Source organism: Musa acuminata, chromosome BXJ2-8, assembly GCF_036884655.1.
Source record: "Musa acuminata AAA Group cultivar baxijiao chromosome BXJ2-8, Cavendish_Baxijiao_AAA, whole genome shotgun sequence".
In the NCBI taxonomy this organism is placed as follows: Eukaryota; Viridiplantae; Streptophyta; class Magnoliopsida; order Zingiberales; family Musaceae; genus Musa; species Musa acuminata.
In genome coordinates, this window is record NC_088345.1 from 42,783,830 (window position 1) to 42,805,770 (window position 21,941).

General features: G+C 43.5%; 4 protein-coding genes across 5 annotated transcripts; 3 read left to right on the plus strand and 1 right to left on the minus strand.

Moving 5' to 3' along the window:
- The first annotated feature begins 875 nt into the window (after positions 1 to 875).
- On the plus strand, positions 876 to 7,332 carry LOC135619518 (protein TPX2-like). Of its 2 annotated transcripts, none has more exons than XM_065121615.1 (23): positions 876 to 1,278; positions 1,686 to 1,768; positions 1,874 to 1,935; positions 2,091 to 2,178; positions 2,276 to 2,325; positions 2,414 to 2,508; positions 2,607 to 2,865; positions 2,948 to 3,050; positions 3,146 to 3,262; positions 3,382 to 3,477; positions 4,462 to 4,638; positions 4,719 to 4,781; positions 4,858 to 4,941; positions 5,030 to 5,106; positions 5,194 to 5,272; positions 5,359 to 5,490; positions 5,572 to 5,658; positions 5,743 to 5,862; positions 5,955 to 6,121; positions 6,204 to 6,312; positions 6,836 to 6,895; positions 6,975 to 7,069; positions 7,156 to 7,332. In XM_065121615.1, the coding sequence occupies exons 1-23, from the start codon at positions 1,125 to 1,127 to the stop codon at positions 7,241 to 7,243; spliced, it is 2,445 nt and encodes an 814-aa protein (XP_064977687.1). In that variant the 5' UTR covers positions 876 to 1,124; the 3' UTR covers positions 7,244 to 7,332. The 2 variants fall into 2 exon arrangements, with proteins under 2 accessions (XP_064977687.1, XP_064977688.1); XM_065121616.1 differs by having other exon boundaries at positions 2,429 to 2,508.
- Positions 7,333 to 8,319: 987 nt separating this feature from the next.
- Positions 8,320 to 14,880, plus strand: LOC103994686 (probable protein phosphatase 2C 62). Its single transcript, XM_009415090.3, has 5 exons — positions 8,320 to 8,596; positions 8,987 to 9,235; positions 9,372 to 9,648; positions 13,865 to 14,019; positions 14,544 to 14,880. Exons 1-5 carry the CDS (start codon positions 8,564 to 8,566, stop codon positions 14,679 to 14,681), a joined length of 852 nt encoding a protein of 283 aa, XP_009413365.1. The 5' UTR covers positions 8,320 to 8,563; the 3' UTR covers positions 14,682 to 14,880.
- A 1,777-nt stretch (positions 14,881 to 16,657) lies between these two features.
- Positions 16,658 to 17,612, plus strand: LOC135619519 (ethylene-responsive transcription factor 4-like). The gene has a single exon (XM_065121618.1). It carries the CDS (start codon positions 16,747 to 16,749, stop codon positions 17,428 to 17,430), a length of 684 nt encoding a protein of 227 aa, XP_064977690.1. The 5' UTR covers positions 16,658 to 16,746; the 3' UTR covers positions 17,431 to 17,612.
- A 2,616-nt stretch (positions 17,613 to 20,228) lies between these two features.
- Positions 20,229 to 21,718, minus strand: LOC103994684 (ethylene-responsive transcription factor 12-like). Its single transcript, XM_009415088.3, has one exon. The coding sequence runs from the start codon at positions 20,985 to 20,987 to the stop codon at positions 20,481 to 20,483; it is 507 nt and encodes a 168-aa protein (XP_009413363.2). The 5' UTR covers positions 20,988 to 21,718; the 3' UTR covers positions 20,229 to 20,480.
- Positions 21,719 to 21,941: the final 223 nt, after the last annotated feature.

The following is a 21,941-nucleotide window of genomic DNA, read 5'->3' on the forward strand; positions in this document are numbered from 1 at the left end:
TCGCACCAAAAAGTCCGTCAAAGCCATGTTTCCGGAGGCTACAGGAGACCACCCCAACTTTAACTGTCAACTACGATCTAAAAGAACTTGCATGCCATATGTCAACGAATATGATCCATGATGATAGTATATTAGGGGCATTCAAATCAAAAGAAAAAATAATGCTCAATTTAGTTTGATTTGAAATCTTTTTTATTTGAATGGATTCGATTTTAAATGTTATTAATAGTTTGAGGATGCCTTTTTTTGTTTGATTAATCAAACCAAATCAAATTGATTTTAATTTGAAAGATATAAATTCAACTGAGTTTTTGATACTAAATTGGTTCAAATCGATTAATTAAATCAAATTTGATTCAATTGAATTAAATTAATTTATTTAAAAAATTAATTATGATTTTGTATATGATAAATAGTGACATCGGACTCTGAAATACACTATTTAATATATATATATAAATTATTTTAATGATCTTTTAGATTAGGAGCACAACTGATTGACTGTGGAAGTTATATAATTATTTTTAAATTTATTTGTAAAATAGTGAGAATTATCTGCATATGATTGATTCATGGCAATGCCACTCGAACATAAACATTGCGTTGGATCTATTTTTCCTATAATTTGTGAGAAAAATATTTCGATGTAATTATTATTTAAAAATGTTATATTTGTGTTCCTATTGGTGACACTACGATTTTAGTCACGACTAGTATCGGCGTGCGTAACACGTGCAGAGGCGGGTCCACACCCCACGAAGCGCCTAGAAAATAGCCGTTGGTCCGACCGATCAACTGTTTCAAAAAATTCGACCGTTGCCACCTCGAATCGTTTATTTCATTCATCTCCCTTCCAAGGAAATATTACTCCTCGATCAAGAAGGAGAGAGAGAGAGGGAGTGAGAGGCGGGGAGAGAGAGGGAGTGAGAGAGAGAGAGAGAGAGAGAGAGAGAGAGAGAGAGAGCCTCAAGAAAGAGAAACGCCGTGCCCTTCCATCTTGAAGATCAACGAATCTTTTGCAGGATTAGGAACTAAACAACCCCATTTTCCGTTGCCATCTATCGCTTCTCGTGGTTCCCCTCTTATCGATTTCGCAGCAAGAGACGAGGAGAAGGGGATCGAATATGATGGCGAACGGTGGAGTCGATGTCCTACAGATCGACGAGGCGTACGAGTTCCGCGCGCCTCGGTTCTTCGATTTCGTCAATGAAGAGACTGAGGAGGACATCAAAAGGGCCGAGCTTTGGTTTGAGACCTCGCGCAGCTACGCCCCGTCTCGTACGCCTCTCTTTCTACCTTATTTCGCATTTGGTTCTTCCAATTGATGTTCCTGATTGTTGGTAGAGGAGTTTGTATTTGAACTCGTTGCTTTCTTGATGTCGATGATGGTGGGTTTAGGGTTTTGTTTGCTGTTATTTCGTATAGATCGTGGGGAATCAGGGCTTTGTTTTAGGTTCTTGTACCTTGAACTGGAATTTGATACTAAGATTGTGTTTGTGTTCGATCAAGAAAGTGTTTTACTTCTGTGTCGGGCAATGAGTTTCTTGATTCTAATATCAAAGTTCCAGATTTCTCCCCTCTGGATACCGTCGGTTCTTTAGATTTTTCCTTCTTTCCTTGAGAGAGTTTCTTTTTTCTTTGAGTAGGAAAATAGGGCTCAATTATGTTTCTTTTTGTTGCTTTAGCTTTCATGCCCAGAATCAGAGAGGGTAGATCTGTTCAAATTGACAGTCTCTGTGACTTTGGAAACGTTGATCAACAACAAAAGGTGATTTTTAATGTTACCAAACTTTTTTTTTTTATTGTGCTAGTCGAGTAGAAACGGAAGCTTTTAGCTAAGTTGTGTCTGTTCTTTTCACTCTTTCAATATCAGGTGGAAGTATCAACCAAAGTTACCCAAACTGATGCATTGAATGAAGCAGAGAACACCACAAGGTGGAAAATCTATCTATTGACTCCTTAATATATGCTAACTTGCTGAGACCTGACCTGAATTTATCGAGCAAATGCTTCTTTTTTCTCTGTTGGAGGGATACACGCTATATTGCCGAGAACTGACCTGAAACATTGTTTCTTGTTCGTGCATTCAGAAATTATCAGCAGGAGCTTGAAACTAAGCCTTTGGTTAAACCTGAACAAAGCCAAGAAGTAGAGGATAGGAAAAATTCTTTCGAGTTTGTAAGTTAAAAGATGCTGGTCTGGGAACACAATACTCTATTGATATATTTACCCGGTCCTCAAGTTCTAAAATGTTTTTACCTGTGTGTATGTCTAGGTGTCCGAAGTTAAGCCTCAGACTAACATTCTTCCACAACAGAAGACGAGGTTTTTAATTCAGAGCCTTTTCCATTCTGCTTTCTTACTAGAAACATAACCCAACTCGCTTATTGCTCAAACATTCTTTTGATGACAGTTTTCCATGTAACAGTTTTTCCTTAGCATCGAGCAAGGAAGAAGCTCCTTGTTTGGAGTTCCATATTGCTCCAGGTGGTGCTCCAGTGGCTGCGGGTATATACTACTGATTCATGGACAAATTTCCATTGCCGTAGTTTGGTTAAATTATTCCTTTTATTGATTTTGTTTGTATTACTTGAATGTATTGATAGCATCAACAGCTTGTACTGCCAAAGCACAGAAGAGTTCCACAAAATTGGTAGCACCTATTACCGTGAACAACCATGTGACTGTTGAAGCTTGCACCCCTAGAGCGCAGAGAGTTCCAGAAAAAGGAGTAGCACCGAGCAGTTCAAAGCATTTAACAACTAGAAAAAATGCAAGTATGATGCGACAGCCTTCTGCTTTAAAGCCAAAAACCAAGTCACCTATCCGATCTTCAAAAAGCACCAAAGGAAAGAATATAATCAAGTACGTTTTGTGTCTGCAACAATATCATCTAGCAGTTATTTACTTAATGGATCACCTAGATTGGCATATTTGTCTGTGATAGACGTCCTGGTAGCCTTGCTGCAAAGAGTTCCATGGCTGCTGAAATTGCACAGGAGAATCAAGCAGTAAAACGACAAAAGCTGGATGATGGAAGATCCAGACAGGTTTATTAAGCTTTGCAATTTTTTTCTTCAGAAGTACAGAAATTTTAGTTCAAATAGATGTTGATACAAATTCACTTTGACATGACCATTTTCAGATACACAATATCAAAAATAGAGTTCTACTCCACAAGCCGAGATTGGGTTTAACCGGTGGCACTGGTATGTCTACTTCTGCTGCTAAAGGTTGTCTGGAAGAGAAATCATCGCGAAAGGTATAAATTCTTTTTGAACTACTGATAATTTGCAAGACTGTTAGAATACTCTGTGATATAGTAGCCATATTTTATGTTTCTTTAACACAAAATAACTTGTGTTTCGTGTTGTGAAACAGGAAATATCACCCTTCATATCTGCTGCAGAGATGATTAATAAATTCCATTCAAGGACTAGAGACTTGGATCTCTCTCAGAATAGATCACTTTCAAATGTTAGTTAGAATCTAAGACTTTTCTCTCACTCCACAGTGTGATTTATCTATCTTTTTTCTTGATGTGTAAATGAGCTCTGTAAGTGTAGGCTCAGTCAAGTAGCTTATGCTAATTTCTTTTAAGTCGCTCTGATTCTTATCAGCGAATTAGCAATCTGGTCACATTTTATAGAACAGCCTGATTTCATACTCAGAACTGAATGCATAGTGCTTTTCTGATCACCTTGATCTTAGGTGTTTTTCTTGAGATTAGTTTTGAATCAGCTTGATCTTAGGTGGCCCTCTTGAGCTTCATTCTTAATCAGCTTGAAATTTGGTGATTCCCTGATCTTCATTTTCTCTGTTATTTATTCTAAAACATTAAGAGCATTCCAAAGGAAGAATTTTGAGTAGATCCAAGAACTTGTATACTTTGCATACTTTGTTATGTTGCAGATATATTACTTTTTGGTAGTAGGTACGAGCATTAGTGGGAATTACTTGTGTTGTTTGTGCATAATATGCCTATTAATAACAACTATTACTTCGATGTTTAGCTGCATCTTTATGTTTTGTCTATTATCTTTTACAAGACTAGTGTTGACATCAAACTCAGCTGCAGAAGACAGACAAAACTAGCATAAAGACACTGAAATGGATCACTTAGACATGCTTTCCCTTGCAAGTAAAGAGTTGACTTAGTTGATTGCTTTCTAGTGCTCAACTTATATTGCTCACTTAAGATTTATTGCAATCATATTAGTCGAATGAGATCACCAGCACGGCCTGGTTATTCTTATATTGCAATCATATTTTATTATCTTGGTATTGGAGTGTGCCTGGTTATTCTCATTGCAAGATATTCACAAATGTCTAGATCTTAAAGATATATAGTTCTCAATATATAATTTTTTACCTGTGATGTGTAATAAGTTTTTGCTCTTTGATTCCGATTTTTGACAATCTCTAGAAGGCCTTCATTTTCTCATATGATATTTTATTCAGGATGATACAGCTTCAGTAATACAAAGGAGGCCTAAACTTACCTTGACGAGGCCAAAACATCCTGAATTTGAAACAGCCCACCGAGTTCGTGCAGTACGGATTAAGAGCTCTGCTGAGCTAGAAGAAGAGATGCTGGCAAAAATCCCCAAGTTCAAAGCTCGTCCGTTAAATAAGAAGGTTTCCTGTTTCTCTCAAGAACCTTTGTTTCCGTCAGACTTGAGGTCTATATTTATGTCAATATTTTTTTAATTTTGCAGATTTTTGAAGCACCTTCATTTCCTGCATTGCCCAAAAGTGTTCCACAACCACCTATTTTCCAGGTTGGATTTGCTTGATTTTCCATCAGCTATGAAGAAGTTGGCAGTTGTGACTTACCTATTTTATTAATTTGCAAAGGAATTCCATCTTAAGACAATGGACAGAGCAAATCAACATACTGAAACATCATCAGTAGTCTCCTCTATAGATGGTTCCGTTCAGGTACCTCTCCTTGTTTCGTCTTTGCTAATTGTTGAGGATGTCATTCATATAATATTGCTTCTAATAAATTGATCACACAATCTAACAGAATCAGAACAAACCTTTCCGACTTACTGAACCGAGGCCTCCTCATCTTGAAACGTCACTCCGAGCTCGACCACCAATGTATAATCTCAGTTATATGTCGTAGAGCACGTTGCATCATGCACTATTATGTTGCTTCACTGCCACTGATAGACCTGTCTTTTACAGGATCAAGAGTACTCAGGAATTAGAGTTGGAGGATCTTGAAAAGATACCGAAGTTCAAGGCTAGGCCACTCAATAAGAAGGTCTCTTTAATCAAACAAATCATGCAATATTTTTCTCACTCATTTATAGATTGATGCATTTACCAAATTCTGTCTGATATATCCAGATTCTTGAAAGCAAAGGGGAAATAGGCTTGTTTTGTAATCCAAAGCCCCAGATTACTATTACTGAGGAATTTCACTTTGCAACAAATGAGAGGTTGGGTCCTCCTGCAGCAGTAGTGCAACTTTTCGATAAGGCAGGCATCAGATTGCTTTTTGGTTTTACATCAAGCAGAAGTATGAGAAATTTACTGATAATTGCATTTCAAAATTTTCAGCTTTCACTGCATTCTGAAACTTCTAATCATGAGAGGAAAGAAGTTCCTAGAGTCACAATTCCAACTCCTTTCCATCTTCATACAGAGGTGTGTGAACTATGTTCTTTGCAAATGCTGGTTTTCCATTTTTCAGTTATAATCTAAGATTCTCCTGATCTCCCCTTGTTTTAGGAGCGAGGGTTTGAGAAAGAAAGGCAACTTGCAGAACAGATTTTACAGAAAGAGTTGGAAGAGGAAAGGGCTAGAATTCCAAAGGCAAACCCTTACCCGTATACTACTGATTATCCGGTGGTAAGAAGCACTATCTATTTATTACCAATGACAACACGATTACAACGATACCTTGCTCTCATTGCATTTTGGCAATTTTCGCGTGCTTGCAGATACCTCCCAAACCTGAGCCTAAGCATTGTACAAAGCCAGAAGCCTTTCAGTTAGAAAGCCTTGTAAGACACGAAGAGGAGATGCAGAGAAAGTTAGAAGAGAAAGAGAGGATGGAAAGAGAGGAGGCACAACGAAGAATATTTAGAGCACAGCCCATTTTAAACGAGTAAGTTCCAGTACTTTTATAATTCACAATTTCAGTGTGTTAGTTGAAGACAAACTGAAAGTATTTTGCAACATTATGGCAGTGACCCTCTACCACTTCCACAAAGGGAGAGAAAGCCTCTCACTGAAATCAAGGAGTTTGTATTGCATTTGGACCATAGAGCTGTCGAAAGAACAGAATTTGATCAAAAGGTTACTCTTCACTGTTAATTCATTCTTCATGCATCTCTTTGTCATATCTGGTAATTAAGCTGTGCCAGCTTTGTTGATTTCACAGTTGACTACCGTTTTTCTGAATTCTTATTGTCAAATCTGGCCTTGTTGATTCCACAGTTGACTACCTTTTTTCTGAATTCTTATTGTCAAATCTGTTTTGTACACTTCCATCCTTCTCAGTCTTAAATAAATACTTGTTTGCTGCTCCTGAGCAGCTGTGTGTGTAGTACATCATTTGTTTTCTTCACAAGTAAAGAAGACATCATTTAATTTCCTTACAACTCCTTACATCATTTGTTTTCTAACTTTCTACTGTGAAAAGTTAGAATATTGAAGAGCTCAAAGTCCCCTTGCTAGAATTATGTCTGCTTGCATTTCTGCTTGCACATGTTTATTGTGTCTCACTGTTGAGAGAGAGGAGTGAGGAGTAGTATGAAATAACCCCTCCGGAAGCAACATCATAAAGGTGTGATCCTGAGTTTGTTGATATCATGTGCAGATTAAGGAGAAAGAATTGACATACAAGAGATTAAGAGAAGAGCAGGAATTTGCGCAGATGGTAACCACTGAAAATTTGCAATTTAGATTTTTGTTCACCTTCGGTCGGTTCATGATTATGAATTTCTTCTTGTCTCCAGATGGAAGAAGAGAAGGCAGTGAAGCAGATGAGGAGAACAATGGTGCCTCACGCAAAGCCCCTTCCAAAATTTAGCAATCCATTTGTCCCTCAGAAGTATGAAAACTGATACTAGAATCAATAGAAACCTCTGCTACCGTTGTTTCTTTATTTCTGACTAGATTGCGGTAATATGTTTACAGATCTACGAAGGAAGCTACAAAGCCAAAGTCACCAGACTTGCGTGTGAATCACAGAGTCGAGCTGCGGCAGGCATTTCACATGAGATGATTTGCTTCTGCAGTCGTTCAAGACTGTTTGAACCAGTCTGTCTGCACAATATGTAACATCTTTCTGCTGAAAGGAAGAGGAACAACTCAGGAACCGAGTGTGTGTACTACGTAGCCAGTCTTATATTCTACACAATCAAATTCTTTTGATGCAATTGTCAGCTAGCTGGCTTTGATTCATTGTGAGTCAGGAGTCCCCAAAGCGTATCTTGATTAAATTGATAGCTTAAACAAATGCTGCAGGAAGTCAACCATCAAACTGCTCAACTATTTGGGCCTCCATTTGTTGTGTATTTCTCTCTCTAAATTTTGATTTATTCCAAACTTGCAGACATTGGTCATTAGATTAGATCATAGTGGTTTGTTTTTATGTTGATGTATGGAGGAGGGTCTTAATATTTAGATGTTGCACAAATGCTAGTTCGAATTGTCACGGGGATGATTCTGGAAAAGCCCCTCAATAATTTGCCTACAACTACTTCCTGAGGTAAAGAGCTCGGCGGTTGGAGACGTGTGTATATGATGACTTCACATAAAAGCCAGGGCGAGTCTCTTTCGACGCACGTGTTTTTGGTCGGTGATCTTTCCACGGCGGTGTCATCAGGATGACAGACGACTCGGAAGCCATATCTCGCGGCATCACCACCGTTCATTAAACAACTGGATTTGATCCTGGTCAACAAAGGCTGCGAGAGAAGCGCGCGCATCCACCGTGGCCATCAGCATATCAGGATCGAGACAAGCCTCCCTTCACCGGATCATCTTGGGACCCGCTTGTAACCTGTTGTAGAGACGAATGCTTTCGCGTTCAGAGTACGTTCTGTGGCTCAGCTGTTCGAGCCCTTGCATGGTTCAGGGTGGCCGAGTCATGGGCCCCACGCGCGGAGTCCGGTTATCGTGTCCCGCTCTAGAGATCAAGTGGGTTGTTGTTTCGGTTATTAATTGTTAGCAGCTGTGGGCTCCACGAGGCCAAATAGACACTCGTCCCATCCCGCATTCTTAGAGGATGACAAAGCCCCGGACCCTGTCTTGGATAAGACAGGAGAAGCTCGTGGAGGAGTACCGAGGGAAGCGGAACGGGCGGAGGGTTTCGCCATGAGGCCACCGACTGACTCCACAACGACAACGAACGCCCCCAAGTTGGATTTCTCCGTTCATAAGATCCCGTGTCGAAGGAAGAAAGAGTGCTTCTTTCCTTTTTGATCTATTAATCCCCACAGCACCTCTTTTTTCCTTCACTCTCCCTTTTCCTCTTCTCTAGCCAAAAAGATATCGTTAGGTTTCGAACGCCGGTTGATCGCGAGCGGAGCAGATCTGGAGAATGACGGGGAAGGAGATCCTGCACAAGTTGAAAGTGCGTCATCAAACCTGCCTCAAATCTTGTGTTTCCATGTCTTTCAATTTTCGTTTCGCTTGTAGTATCCGTTGCCTTACCCGTACGGATCTTGATCTTGATGCTTGATTTGTGACATCATTTCTGCTCTGATCTTGTTCGTCGCTCCTTTCTTTCTTTCGATGAGTATAAATTTTGTTGAGGTTGATGCGGAATTCCACGATGCTACTCGAAAATTCGGCGGCATGGAACAAAGCAGCGATGGAAAATTTACGCCTTTTGAGCATCATTTGAATCTTTGTTGAGCTTCATATGTAGACCTCATACACTAGTTTTCTTATCTTTCTCTATAATCAAATCTATCATGCGGTTTCCAAGTGCGATTTACGTGGGATCATGTTATCCTCGCAGGCAAAAGCGGGGTTTGCTTCATCGTCAGAGACTGGAAAGGGCAGGTGCAAGATCTCTGGCAGGAATATCCGACATGGCTATCACTTGGTGAAGGGAAAAGCCAGCCATCCAATGGAGGACTATCTGGTGGCGGAATTTAAGAAAGTTGATGACCATGAATTGGGATTGTTTGCGATTTTTGATGGCCACTTGGGCCATGATGTTGCTGATTATCTGCGATCTCATCTATTCGAGAACATATTGAAAGAGGTAACCAAATTGCATTTTCAACATTTGCTTTAGCGACATTCTGTAAGATTGTTACTCATATCATCAAACATTCATGATGCAAATACTAATTACATGCTTGAATATGTAAACTCTGCTAACCTTCAGATTCCTGCAGCCTGAAATTTGGAGTGATATAGAAAGTGCAATCAGGAAAGCATATGATCGCACTGATCAGAAAATACTGGAAAAAGCAGCTGAGTTGGGAAGAGGAGGTTCTACTGCAGTTACAGCTATTTTAATAGATGGAGTAAAGCTGGTGGTAGCTAATATTGGAGATTCACGAGCTGTAATTTCAAAGAATGGTGTAGCCAGACAACTTTCTGTCGATCATGAACCAAGCACCGAGCAGCGTTTGATTGAGGAAAAGGGAGGATTTGTGTCAAACATTCCAGGTAACTTATAAATTATTTATTTTTGTTACTTTAAGTTGTTGAGGCTCCCTTCCCAATTTATTTAACCTATGAACAAAAATGGCAACAAGTTGGAACTGAATGGAAAGTGGTTGATGTGCTGTATATGCCATATATGTAGTACCTGGAGAACAGAGAAGAGTTATAATATCAAACTTGATGGATCGCCATAAAAATTTCACAACATCGTGTCAAATTTATGGTAATGATTTAAACGAATTTAATACAACGCATGGCTAAATGACAAAATTTTAAGGTAATTACTAGCTTGGTAAGAAAATAAAAGGGGCAGACTGTTTGCATGATTGGGAATCGCTAGAATTACATAGGTTTAGAACAAACTCAACTGCAATCCATGTCTTGGTAAGTTTTGGCTGAAAATATGGTTCGATTGCTCAAGTTTTCTTTTTTCTTTTTTTTTGTTTATCTTACTTATTTAAGGAACTGAATGGTTTTAGTGAATTTTGGGTGACGTGTAAAATACTGCTCCTTGGTCGATGCACTACTCTCAAATTGTGTAGAGGGGACCATCGACTCCTCGGTGTCATCGCCATCCACGGTCGAGGCACTACTATCCATGTCGCTATCATATCTTTGGACTAAGCGGGTTGTTGAATGCAATTGAGAAGGTGACTCATTGCTCGACTCGATTATTTCTAATCGTGTAACTGATGCTCATGTCTTCCCTTTGCCTTTGCCTTTGTGCGTTAGGCGGATGATTGTGACGGTTGGGTATCTGTAGTTCCTCGAGCAGTCTGACTCCATGGTATCTGACTTCTTACAACACGCTCTGATTGAGGGGGATCTTCCTCCTATTGGGGATGTGTTTTCTTTTCTTCTATTGCCTTAGCGATAAAACACGAAGGACGTGGAGGATCTCTTGCCTCATCAAGTAAAGGATCCTCTTGGAACTTTGAGCCATCAGTCTGCGGTTATCAAACAACACAACGTTCAGATACAACTTTTGGTACAAATCGCAGAGAATCTCAAAGAAATACAATCGGAGATCCGAGTTATAAAGGAGCTACAACAAGCAAGGACAAGGCCGTCCCAAGCAATCCCGGACGACCTCATCACCAAACTCTCAAACCTCAGTTTGTTCAGAAAGACCCAAAGAAGCAAAAGGAAGGATTTTAGTGTTCAAAGATCCCATCCAGATCCTCAGAGAGTTAAAATAATGACAACGAGAACACAGACAAGAGAGGTGTCGACATCCGCTCCCCTAGTTGAAGACCAAATGAGAGAGAGATACGAGTGAGAAAGAGTTTGAAAGAGTTGAAGAGATTGTGAGAGTAAAATGGATTGAAAGAGAGGGGGGAAAAGGATTTGAAAAACCCTTTCCTATGGTTCAGACGGTCAAATTGACCATTTGAAATAGAGCAATCTCACCCTTTGATTGGTAATGATTGGATTTCGATCGTTATCGATTGGTATAGACCTTGTATCGCCTGATACAAGATCATATAATGGGTACCACCCAGTATAGGGTGGTCCGCTTATCGATACCCTATTGGACCGATACATACCGCCCATATCGAGCGGTACAGCTCGGTACGACGAACCCTGCTTTAGATAAGGTGCCAATTGACTAATTTATTTCTTCATGGATCTTGTAGAGTCTTTGTCCAACAAAGTGAAACAAAATTATTATAAGCATAATGTACAATTGCCTAGAAGTGTGAGTTATTGTGATAATCTTGAGCAATAAATTGATGGTTTTCTTGTCTACTGGCTTTGGCTCTTCCGAGTGTCTTTCTGCTCTCTTCTTTTGATTATCCTTCCTTCATACCTGTCATATTTCTTCTGTTTTCTTGTACCTCCTCTTTATTATTAGAATGTGATGTTCTTTAGTTTTCCGCTAAATCAGCTCTATCCATTTTTCCTGTCTTCTCCATTGTATTTTATCCTGAAATTTTCTTGTTATGCTCTAATCTCTAGAGAACATTATACCTTTATGATGAATTTCATAATTAATGTGGACCATTTGCATCTTGCAAACAGAGAGATAGCTACTTTTAAAACTAGTCTTTATGACTTGAACTTTAACACAAAGTATTTTAACAAATTCAAAATTGTAATTCTTGTTTCCAATCAGGTAAGAAAAGTTTCCAGTGAACCAAGATTGCTGATTAATTGAACAAGCCATGGTAGAGATTTCAAGGAATATCAGCAAAGTATTCTTTACAAGACTTTATTGAACGAGAAAAACCTCAAGTACTTTGCTTGTGATAATAGATAAGAGAAGGAACCTAATGTCTCACTTGATTCCTCATTGTTAATGTATATGTTGAAAAGAAATTATTGCAAACTCACCAATCGTCCAGAGTTCTACTGATGACAGTGAAAATTATGAGCATCACCAAGTGAGAAATCAAGGGTATAACTAATTTTGAGCTTGTGTTATAAAGACAAATGATAACAAGAAAAGTCCTAAACTGGGGAGAAATATGAAGTGCAATTCTAATAATACCAAGGGAAGAACTAAGGTGTGCAGTAAACATACATGGTCAAGAAACCTTTTGAAGAAGTAAAGGTTATAGATATGTTTGATATCTTATTCATCAGACGAGAGATATTTATGAAGATATTGTTCAAGATTTAAAAAGAGATAATTAATGTGCAAAGAGGCGGTGCTAGGAGTGTTTTGTGATTATTGCAAGTAAAAAGATCTTAAGGACATTGTAAGTTCGGCTATATTTTATGGATAAAAATGCTGTACTAATAGGAAGCAACACAAAGTAGTTAGTATCTGTCACTAAGATGATAATGTTAAAATGAGTATGTGGGAAACTAGAAAAAATAAAAATATAAGATTTTTTTCTAGTGAGTACAAAATTTCGAGGTGAGCAAAAAATATATAAGGTGATATGTTTAAGATGAAATGCACTTGTCCACCTATAGATGCACTTGGTTAGATGATATGGATCAATCAAAACTAGTGATGTGAGGATAGTAGAGGAAGAAAGACAGTTTTAGAAACAGTAATATAGAGATTTGGTGACTCTTAATTTGACTAGTGCGGTATATTCCTTTGGACAGAGCTTAGTAGAGTGGAAAATTCATGTAGCTTATCTTAAATAGTTGGGACGTGACGTCTTCTGAACAAAGCAGTTTGTGATAAACGACTTGGCTATGGGTAAAAGTTGTGCAGTTGGTGTATGTGAATATTTTTGAAGGTGTGTGACACAGATGGTAAACAACCAAATAGCAAATCTAGTTGATTTTCTAAAAGTTATATTGGCTCATGAGAAGTGTGATTTATTTTATTTAAACATGTGGATAAAATTGATATGGATATATGATACTTGTCATTCTCTAGAGGTTGATATAAAACACTTGTCATTATGTATAGTTTATGTAATAAAGTAGCATAGGTAACATGATGCCATAATCTATGTAGATCTTTTACATAATTATGAATCTTTCCATTTTAGCAGTTGGATTACTCTTCACAAAATTCTATATAACATAACCTCCAAGATTCCCCAATCTCATATCCTCATGACCTTATTATCTACTCTAAAGTCTAAATAAAACCAAATCTCAAGTGGGGCATCATAGCACCATGGATTGCTAAAGCAATGGGACCATTGGACTACCAAGATGCTAATCAGGAGTTTCGTGTCAAGCAGAAAATATATTTAACATCCTTGGTATTGTGATTTGGCTCGCATCGGTCAACATGGACCATGTCATATTCTGCTGACTGATATTTACCGGTTTGCCCTAGATAAAACCATCAACCATTGGTTAGATGAACAGGGTAACAATAATAATTCATCTGAAATATCAATAAAAAATATTGAACTCTATTGTGGTACTCCAAGATAGGTGGCGGCCTTTTTTGACAATCGTAATTTGTAGTTAATAACTATGACTTGACTATTTCTTTGTTTTCCTATCTTATTTGTGTGCCATCAATATTTGTGTGGTCCACCTTAAACTGGAATGCCATTGCGACTACAGATACGACTGGCCTTGGGCTGGTTGTCTATCGATCACATTGTAAAAATCCTTGCACGTAGGCAAAATTTCTTGCTATTCAGGTTACATTTTGAAGCAACTGACGCTTGGGATGTGTCAGCAGACAAGATAAATAATTCTGTTGCTACCTATATATGTGATTTGCAATTCTGGAATTTGATAGTTTATTGTTGAGCATGAGCCTTCAAAACTGAGTAGCAATATCTCGTTTCAGGAGATGTACCACGTGTGGATGGGCAGCTGGCTGTGGCAAGGGCATTCGGAGATTGCAGCTTAAAGGCACACCTCAGTTCTGAACCTGATGTGGCCGATGATGTCATCGATGATGACACAGAGTCACTGATCCTAGCAAGTGATGGATTATGGAAGGTAAACTCTCTATTGAAAAGGGCAAGCATCATCACATGGAACAATTTGATTACAGATTGAAAATTCATGGACTTATTCTTGGTGATGAAATTACAAACCACATGAAATGCATTTTGCCCATTAATCTGGGGGCTTCCTTCCATTGGATGTGTACCTATGTCAGAAGGTGCATTCTTGTAGATTCGTGGCAGTCCTTTGCTTTCCTGAGATTAGCATTTTCTCATAAGACTTAAATGTTAAAATTAACTGTGTGAGAAAGACCGAGACCATTTCTCAGCCTTAAGCAGGACTGTGAGGAAAATTTTGGTTGCTGTAGCATACATGCAATGACCAACAAATTTAGTATAAAGTAGAATAGAAGTTTACTTGTATTGTTGTATAGAGAATGTTGCATGCTTCTGCAACCAAGTACATCAATATGTCCTTCACAAGAGGAGATTAAAAGAGATCGGACAGCTCTTATTTATTGAAGTATTTCCTTTCTTTTATCTAAGAATATTTTTTCTCTTTACGTTTTTGACCAGGTAATGTCAAACGAAGAGGCAGTGGATCTCATCAAAGATACGAGAGATCCTCAAGCAGCTGCCAAGCATCTGACAGAGGAGGCTGTTGCAAGGAAGAGCAAAGATGATATTTCTTGCATAGTAGTTAAGTTTACCTAGGTAAGATGTTTCAGTTTACCGTAACTCCTAGCACTAGTTTATATTCACTACCAAGTGTGGTTTGATATTGTTTGAAATAAGTTAAAAGGGATATACATAATGCAGTGTAGAATACTGTAGATGAACATTCCAAGTGTAGTCTCCATAAAATTGTGTTCATCTTCCTATCTCCTTTATGAAACTCCATTGGTTCGTGCAAGTGTAGAAGCATATTGTAGTTTTACTTTTGTTGCATTGGTTTCAGAGGGTGGGTCATTTTATCTTGTGCAATTATATCCCTTTGATATCCTTATCGGAACCTGATATTGATTAAAAAAACAAAATGATAAATAAAATCCAGATTATTTGATAATGAGATGGATTTCATGGCCTTTTTGTTTCTTCAGCAGGTGTGACTAGAATGACAATGTCATGTTAGATTGGAGGAATAAATGAAACCCACGATGGATATACTAGTGAAGTGTAACGTTCTTGATGTTTCTAATTTTTCCAATTTTTAATTAAATAAATCGGGTGAATATGGATAATAAATACTCTCACAGTCAGCCCTATCTTTGTTGGGGAGAGACTCTTATGTTAAGAGTTGCTTTCGACGCAAATCCATGGGACTACAGGCAGGTGCTCCATGTAACCTACTCGATCAACTCTTTCACTCTCACCCTCTTTGTAGATTGCATGGCACAGAGCATCAAGACGAAATCAACGACGGTGACCAAGTCAACTCAGCGTAACATGACGCAGAGGCAAATGTCGGCAAGCCACGGCATCACATGTTACGTCGTCACACGTCAAGCCGAGAAGAGAGAAGGATCATGGATCTGCCAAGCTATATACCAAAAACCACACGAAAGAAATATATGCTGCAAACGAGAATGATAATCTTAAATGAGATCGGATTTAATTGGTTCCGATTGGGAAATCAGGTAGGATTGCGTATGGTTTTTTTTTTCTTTTTCATAAATTCTTCTCATTGTATAATCAAAATTATTTGTGAATATAACCTTCTTTTTATTTTTTTTTCTGAAATAGGATTGTCGCCCTAAAGCACGACCCATGGCGACGATGAGGGGGTAACAACAGCAGGCATTCGATTTTGCGACACGAAAAAAGTATAGGCGGCACGTGGACGCGACTCGCACGGAGAGTCCCGTACCAGTGCCGACACCCTGCCGCGTTAGCGTCGGTCCATTATAGCCTCCACCGTTTCATCCTAGCCGTTCGTTTCCGTGAGGAGCCATCAAAGCCGTCCGATGCCCTCCGCCCCGCCCCACCTCCCCGTGACTGAGTCCATCCAATCGTGTCGCCCCACCCACGCGGGGAGCCCTCCGCCCACAAGGCCGGCGCAGAATCAACGAGGACACGCGTTGGTTCGCAGCCGCTTCGATTTCCGTGCCGAGTGGCCCATCCGTGATCCGAGTTACTCGCGGCGCGATGCCGACAGGCGGTGCGGGCCCCATCGCCACCCGGAGGCGCCGCGAGTCACGCCGTTTACCCCCCCCGACTGCCTAAGCCCACTCGAAGAATCCTACGCGCGTCACGCAAGCGGTGAGGCGGCAGACGCCCTCCGCCACGGAAGTGCCTGTTTACTCGACCCGGTGGAACAGCCGTCGCGTCCACGTATCTTGACGCCCGCCCGCCAAGTGACGGCGTCATGTCCAAAAAAGCGGAAGCCGCCCCGAAGGGCGTGTCACGACTGCTTCCGGCCACGTACGCGGTGCGTAAACCAAAACTCTTTCGGGCCCCTAGAGGGCGGCTGGGTAAGGCCGTTGGGTGGCGCCCGCTAGTGTACCACTACAGGGTGGCCGAAAGGGTTCCCGAAGCAAAGTGCATGGACGGAGAGGACGATTAAATGCGACCACGCTCGGCACCGAGGGGGGCGAGGCGAGACAGTCAAAGCACTCGTTGACTGAGCCTAATCGTTATTTAATACACTAATCCAAGCCGCTCACCCCCCTCCCACTATATATATAATGCCCTGCGTCGTCTGCAGAGGCACCGCGGAAACCGAAACAGAGGGAGAGGATCGAACAGTCGAAAGAAAGGCGTGAGTTTGGGTTCCTTTTCCATGGCTCCAAGGGGGAAGCTCAGCACCGTCGCCGACGGTGAAGGGAAGGAGATGCGTTTCCGAGGGGTGAGGAAGCGGCCGTGGGGCCGGTACGCCGCCGAGATACGCGACCCCAGCAAGAAGACCCGAGTCTGGCTCGGCACCTTCGACACCGCAGAGGAGGCCGCCAGAGCCTACGACAACGCCGCCCGCGATTTCCGCGGCGCCAAGGCCAAGACCAACTTCGCCTTCTCAGACGCCTGCAGCAGCCCCAGCGCCGTCCCGGCTGCCACTGGCAGCCCCAGTAGTCAGAGCAGCACCGTGGAATCCTCAGGCCGCGAGGTGGCTGCGGCGGCGGTGCCTCCACTCGCTGTTCCGCTCCCACCCTCCCTCGATCTGGGCCTCCTCTACCGCGGCGGAACCGGCGGTCGCTTCCCCTTTCAGTCATACCCAACCGCCGCCCCGTCGGCCCAGCAGTTCTTTTTCCTGGACGCAAAGTCGGCCACGAATAACCGCCAGCTGGCCCTTTGCCCGCCGATGATCGTCGCCTGCTTCCAGCCGCCGCCCGCCGTCGCCGTGCAGAGCGACTCCGACTCCTCCTCCGTCGTAGATCTCCACCCGGACTATCGCTCTCCTCCTCCGCAGGCGAAGACGTTCCCTCTCGCTTTCGACCTCAACCTCCCTCCGCCGGAGGAGATCGTGTGACTCGGAAACCGTCAGACCGTCCCCCAAACTCTTCCACTCCTCTGATATCAACAAAAGAAGAAAAAAAATCCTCTTTATTTCCTTCTTTTTCCGCTTATGCAAGCGATGTTCGAAAAAAGGAAGCAAATTTTGTAAATATTTAGCTTTTCTTCTGTTATTTCGCCTTTTTTCCTTTTGCCTTCCGGGAAGGAACTCATGTAGTCGGCTCCGAGATGAGGTGTACTCTCAGTGCTCTTATCTTTCAGAATATATTATTAATTTTCATCATGATGATAGTGTTTCCTCTCTCACGATTGCTTTAAAATGGGTGCTGGATCGAACCGGTCGACGCGTGGCGATCGATGAGACCTGAGAGAGCGAATCGCGAGTGCTATTTGGGCGTGGGTAGAAGCGTGTTGACGGCAGCCGGACTCGCGGTGTAGGGGACAGGGTGGGACACGTGTGCGCGCCTGATGTGTGCCGGTTTAAATCTACGCCCCACTTTTAGCTCTCTCTGTCGGGGGCCGGCTGGGCCCCACGGATCCTGTCGTCTGCAGAAACGGTGGGTTTAGAGCGGTATCGTTGACGGCGAGGGGAAACCGGCCCTTCCTCGGGTTAGAATATTCTTGCGGAAGTTTCGGGCACGTGAATGGTCCGGCGCGGTGGTTGGGGATGTGGGGTGGCGCGGGGAGGGGCGGCAGCTTTTACATGGACCCCCGTCGCGGTCGTGATCGAGTTCTATGCAGAAGCTTGCTCTCTCGTATCACACCGATTGTTTCCCCACCTGCGATTCGTTACCCGCGTCGCTAATCGCACCTCTGGACTGGGGCCCCACATTCTTTTCGCCAATGATGAAGGGGGTAAAATGGAGAGCCTTCGTTCGAGGGCGGTGTGGTTTTCTTGTTTTCGGGGGTGGGGGGGTGGGTTGCTAAGCATGGCCGCTGCCGCACGGAGGGGTTCGAGTGGTCCGGTCGAGGAGGGCACGTCTCGGACCCAGCGGAGGCAGTGAGGGGGAAGCGTGTGGGAGAGGGTGACGTTAAGGAGGAGGAACGGCGGTCGCGGCGGGTGGCCGGGCACGGCTGTCCTTTAGCGGACAGCATACAAATACCTTGGACGACGTGGCGGGCTTCTATTCGCCAGAAGGATCGTAGATCTCTCGTTGATCGAAGGGGCTCCGCCGATTCCCAGCCAACGATAACATGAAACGTCAGCAGATGGTGTCATTAGTTGCCATCGTCGAGCCGCGCTCGTCGCATGACGCGTCGTGGTTCGGTGGTTGAGCGAAGGGCCCCGCACGTGGACTGCGCCGCTTAGAGCCACGTGCCGCTTGGCTGTCTACCTGCCTGCGGCCGGCCCGTACTTAAAACGCATCTAATCCCGCCCCTTTAACACGCGCGGAGGGAGCAAGGGGGGCCCGCAAGCGCTCCTTTTGCTTTCGGATATGCTTTCCTCCACCCAAATGTTTACCGGTCCGTCCATTCTGTGTGTTGATATGTTTGAGTGTGTGGGCCCACGCAGGACAACCTGACGGTATCTGAGGCGGGTATCAAAATATTTTTTTCTCTTATTCTTTTGTTGTTGGATTTACCGGCGGCCAGAACAGGAGGGAGAGAGGTGGGGGAAACGTGTGACAGCGATGCAAAAACCACGCAACGTTGCTTTGAAGACGCCATAAATGTTGGCTTCGATGCTTAACGTGTACACGCTTACTGACCAATCTCCACCGGCTGGACCCCCACCCATCACAATCCGGCCCCACCTATCTGCTCATCTTAGAGCGCGAACGGTGCGATCTCAACCGTTTCCGCACCACCGTCCAGGCCGCCTGCCCCTTTGGTTGCTGTGCGGCAACAGCCACAGTGATGAAGTTGATGGCAAGTTCGTACCTTCACAGGTTCAGATCCATGGCGACAGAACACGGAAGATCCCTACCAAAAGATCACCCAACAACCGCATTATCTGGCTGAGTCTTTCACGACGCCGCTTCTGATGTGGAAGAGGTGCGGCCGAGCAACAGTTTCCAGCGAAGACTCTGGGGTCAACCTGAGGTCACCAAATCATAGATAGAGACATGGATGTTATCCGATCTTATGCCAAGTTGCAGACGTATGATTCTTATTCTTTTTGTCCTCCTTTTTCGTTTGCCGCAATTCTCACTTCTTAATTTACATCTCTAGTTTCTTTCGCTCCTGATTCTTCTCTCATCAAATTTGGTTGGGACTCAGATTTTGGGCTTTGCAATGCACCTTCTTCATCAAATATTATTCGTCGCCACTTTCGACAGGTGATGATCGTACTAGTTCATTCGATTATGTGAAACAACGATTACTAAAGACCAACATGAAATGGCTTTATTCCACAGAAACAGTGGTTGTTCCGCCCTCCGTAATTTCCCATGACAACATGAAATCGGGTCGACGTCAGCTGCCCAAGCGCAAGATCATTGCTTTCCGCTCTTGCTTTGGCGACACGTGACTCGGCCACTATTCTTCGTCCAAAAGCAAAGCCCAAGGACTCGTCGCTGCATTAAATAAAAGATGTGCGTGCACCGCGCTGCGGCCGCCGCTCCTTTGTCTCCTTTTTCTTTTTTATCCACGGCCACAATGGTCCTATGAATCCCACAACACGACGAAGAAAAAGCCTAACTTTGTGGGAACCACCACCGAACTCGATGATGTATACAGAAAAGCATGAGCATGCATGCGCTGAAGGTTTGTAAATGTATGACGATAGACACAAGGATCGACTTCCTGAAGGTCCGCATGGACTTGGAACTAAGGAGGGAGAATAGGAAGGTAATACAAAGAAGAACATGTGCGGATCGACCACATAAAACTATCCTTGAAGGAAAAGGATTCGAGAAGACGCACTTAAACATCAAGTATATACAGCTGGATGGATTTTTTAGGTGCATGCTTGCTACTTTCCCTACTGTTCTTCTCCGAAACCTACGTCAAGAATCTTAAAACGAGTAGAAGAAGAAAGAAAGCGTAAATAACAAGAGAAAGATATCACATGCACGGATCAGATCAGCAGAGCATATTAATGCTAGCATATCAGAGGAAGGCTGCTCAATTGAAGAGTGGCGATAAGGCAGGCGCCAGCTGCGGCGGTGGCTCGTTGAGATCCAACGGTAAGCCCCCGGCAGAGACGGCGTAGAACGAGGTGGCAGCAGCCGGAGGCTCTCGAGGCACGAACGCTCCCAAGGCCAGCTTGGTTGACGGCGGTGGAGAACGTGGCGATGGCGAGGGTGGGGTTGGGCCGAGCCAGAGGTGCAAGGATGGGTGGTTGAGGTCGAGAGCGGCTGCGAAGGAGGGCGGAGGGTTTGGCGGAGGCGGGGGGGCTGGCGCGAACTGGTGGGGGAAGTTGGTCTTGGCCTTGATTCCCCGCAGAGACCGAGCCGCGCGGTCATAGGCGAGGGCGGCCTCCACGGGGGTGTCGAAGGTGCCGAGCCACACCCGCGCCTTCCTCCACGGGTCCCGTATCTCCGCCGCGTATCGCCCCCACGGTCTCTTTCTCACCCCCCTGTAGTGCTGCTGCTGCTGCTTCCTTTCTCCTCCTGACCTCGTCCCCTCCATTCTCCTTGCCGTCTCACAGGTTCCCACCGCAACGTTACTCCTCTACAATCCTCATGAACAGAAGAAGGAAACAGCGACCGAGAGAGCGACAGAGAGATGCGTGTATGTGTATGGGTTTTGGCCACCGATGTTTCCTGCTCACCTACACCGCTGCTGCTGCTGTCTTCGAAGAGACAGGTACAACTCAATAAGAGGGGAAGGGGAAGAGAGAGGTGAGCCGCCGCATGATTTGACGTGTCGCAGCGACCTCATGTGAGCCTCGCGTCAGCCCTACCACATCTTGAGAAGCGGGTACAGGCGTGCGGTCTCTCACCCCCTTGCGCTACTCGCTCTTCCATCTCTCGCTGTCTCGTCCCCCACTGACCGTACGGACTGAGGAGCGGAGCGGCGCCTGCCAGCATCCTTAATTACTTTTTCGTTTCTTCTACGTAGCTGCACGTATTGCTTCCTTTGCAAATAGGCTTCCCAAAGAGAACGAGACAAATAGACATGGAGAGAGCGAGAGAGAGGTCCAGGAAGAAGGGTAAAAAGCTCCCTGTGGGTGGCTGCGGCGAGGAAAGAGAACAGCGTCGGGCTGTCTTGGGACGGGGAACAGCTACGTCCTGCGTACAACGTTTTCAGAGGAGTTGCATGAAGAGGTAGAGCGGCCACTTGGATCTTTATAAATGCTTTTACCTCGGTACAACATTACCGTCTAGGGTTAGTATAACAACGTATTTGAACGCGTCACATGATCACCATTCCCACAGGAATCTCGAGCTCTGTTACGGGGAAGAAACCTACTTCATTCAGCCTCCACTGCCTTTATGTAAACATTATGATCGGACTGCTAGGTAGAACGACTTTGGCGAGTGGTTGGGGACCGACAGGGCCACATTAAATGCATGCTCGCATCAAACAAACCCAAAGGCGAAGAAAAGATGGCATGCTCGCCACCACCGACAAGCTAGTTTA